Source organism: Syzygium oleosum, unplaced genomic scaffold (genome assembly GCF_021117445.2).
Source record: "Syzygium oleosum isolate NSW1041296 unplaced genomic scaffold, Sole_v2.1 Sole_v2.06, whole genome shotgun sequence".
NCBI lineage: Eukaryota > Viridiplantae > Streptophyta > Magnoliopsida > Myrtales > Myrtaceae > Syzygium > Syzygium oleosum.
In genome coordinates this window covers 10,686,618-10,688,489 of record NW_026607490.1, presented here as the reverse complement: position 1 = coordinate 10,688,489, position 1,872 = coordinate 10,686,618, and the positions used below count along the sequence as shown (strand labels likewise).

The 1,872-nt window shown below is 42.2% G+C and overlaps 1 protein-coding gene across 1 annotated transcript; it reads left to right on the top strand.

Moving 5' to 3' along the window:
• Positions 1-402: 402 nt before the first annotated feature.
• LOC115694161 (germin-like protein subfamily 1 member 13) lies at positions 403-1,498 on the top strand. Its single transcript, XM_030621279.2, has 2 exons — positions 403-587; positions 770-1,498. Exons 1-2 carry the CDS (start codon positions 470-472, stop codon positions 1,321-1,323), a joined length of 672 nt encoding a protein of 223 aa, XP_030477139.1. The 5' UTR covers positions 403-469; the 3' UTR covers positions 1,324-1,498.
• The last annotated feature ends 374 nt before the right edge of the window (positions 1,499-1,872 follow it).

Here is a 1,872-nt window from a genome sequence, read left to right as displayed (position 1 = left end):
CATTCAATCCACTTCAGACGCATGAAACTGTGTTCAGAAAACAGTCTTTGTTTAATCATGCTGCTCCAAATTGATGCTGAAGAGCTGAAGAGGTGAAGGAGGAATAATGCAAGGTTGTAAAAATTATGAATGAGCACTTCCATAGCTGATAATATGCATTGTTTAAGCTGCAGATGAACCGACCAAAAAAAAAAAGCTGGAGATGAGAAAATCAAACTAACTGCCACGTGATCGTAGTGGTTATGAAACAGTCCATTCTTTTGAATTAAGAAGGGGAAATAAAGATCAAACCTTTGAAAACATGGTAATCTGCAGGAAAACTTGTTGAGTAAATTGTATACCAGGTCAAGCACTGTCATCTATAAATAGAGACCATCTTAGCATGCAAGGCACCTCACTCCACCCTCGAGCAATAATACTCTGAGCTAGGAAATAGAACCTGAGATCAAAGCCCTACCTCCCGCCCACAATGAAGTCCCTTACCATAAGCCTTCTCATTTTGGCTTTGGCGACTGCAACTGCCTTTGCTTATGACCCAAGTCCTCTTCAGGACATATGCGTGGCCATCGACGACCCGAAGTCTGCAGGTTGAACCTCTATTCTAGTGTTATTGACATTCTGTTTTCTTCTGGTTAATGATGCTATAAACAGAACGCGCAAAAAGGTTTTGTTTTGGTAGCATGACAACATTGTTACCTATCATAGCTAGTCTAATAGTCATTGCATATTGAGTGATGCATATTTAGATGAGTTCTGTTTTCTTATGCAGTGTTTGTGAACGGGGAGTTTTGCAAGGACCCTAAGCAAGCCACTGCAGATGACTTTGTCTTTATGAAGTTCAGAAACCCTGGGAATACTGCAAACCCACTTGGATCAAAAGTCACACCTGCTACAGTCCTCGAGTTTCCAGGACTCAATACTTTGGGCATATCCATGGCTCGCATTGACTTCGCTCCCGGCGGTCTAAACCCTCCCCACACTCACCCCCGTGGCACTGAGGTTCTGGTCGTCATCGAGGGCACACTCCTTGTGGGCTTCGTGACATCCAACCAATTGAACAACACTCTTTTTACCAAAGTCTTGTACCAAGGCGACGTGTTTGTTTTCCCAATTGGACTGATTCACTTCCAGTTGAATACTGGAAAGACCCCTGCACTGGCCTTTGCTGGTTTGAGCAGCCAAAACCCAGGAGTCATTACCATAGCGAACTCCATCTTCGGAGCAAAGCCACCCATTTCTGCTGATATTCTCACCAAGGCCTTCCAAGTGGACAAGAAAGTTGTCGACGACCTCCAGGCACAGTTTTGGTACGACAACAACTAAATGGAGCAGATGAACAGAAAATACTGACAGAGCATTTGAGCCATATAATTTATGAGATCATTACTGCTTTCCATGACAGATTGCCAAGAATAAATCAATAATTTATCTCAATGTTTATAGGAATTTATATACCTTGTGTATGAATCATTGAGCAATAAAGATCATTTACTAAGAATCTCCTTCACCCCCACCGCACTCCCTCTCTCCCACTCTTTCTCTGTCCCTCCCTCCCTCCTTGTTTTAAGGGCAATTTCTCGTTCGAGAGGAGCCAAATCGCAAGCAAAGTCATAATAGAAACAAAACACAGATTTGATTAGACATCTATAAATTCAGTGAAAGTATTCGAGACGACTTGGACAATCAGGTTAGCCTCAAAATGATCATTGAAATGTTGTTATCATCTTATAGAGCACATAAGGTCATTGGACACGTTCCATTACCGGGCTTGAACTCGCATAGAGATTCGACATACCTCTACAATGATAAAAAAAAAATTCATCACCTTTTTCATGCTCCAATTTTGTGGAAGCAAGCGAAAGGATGTCCCAG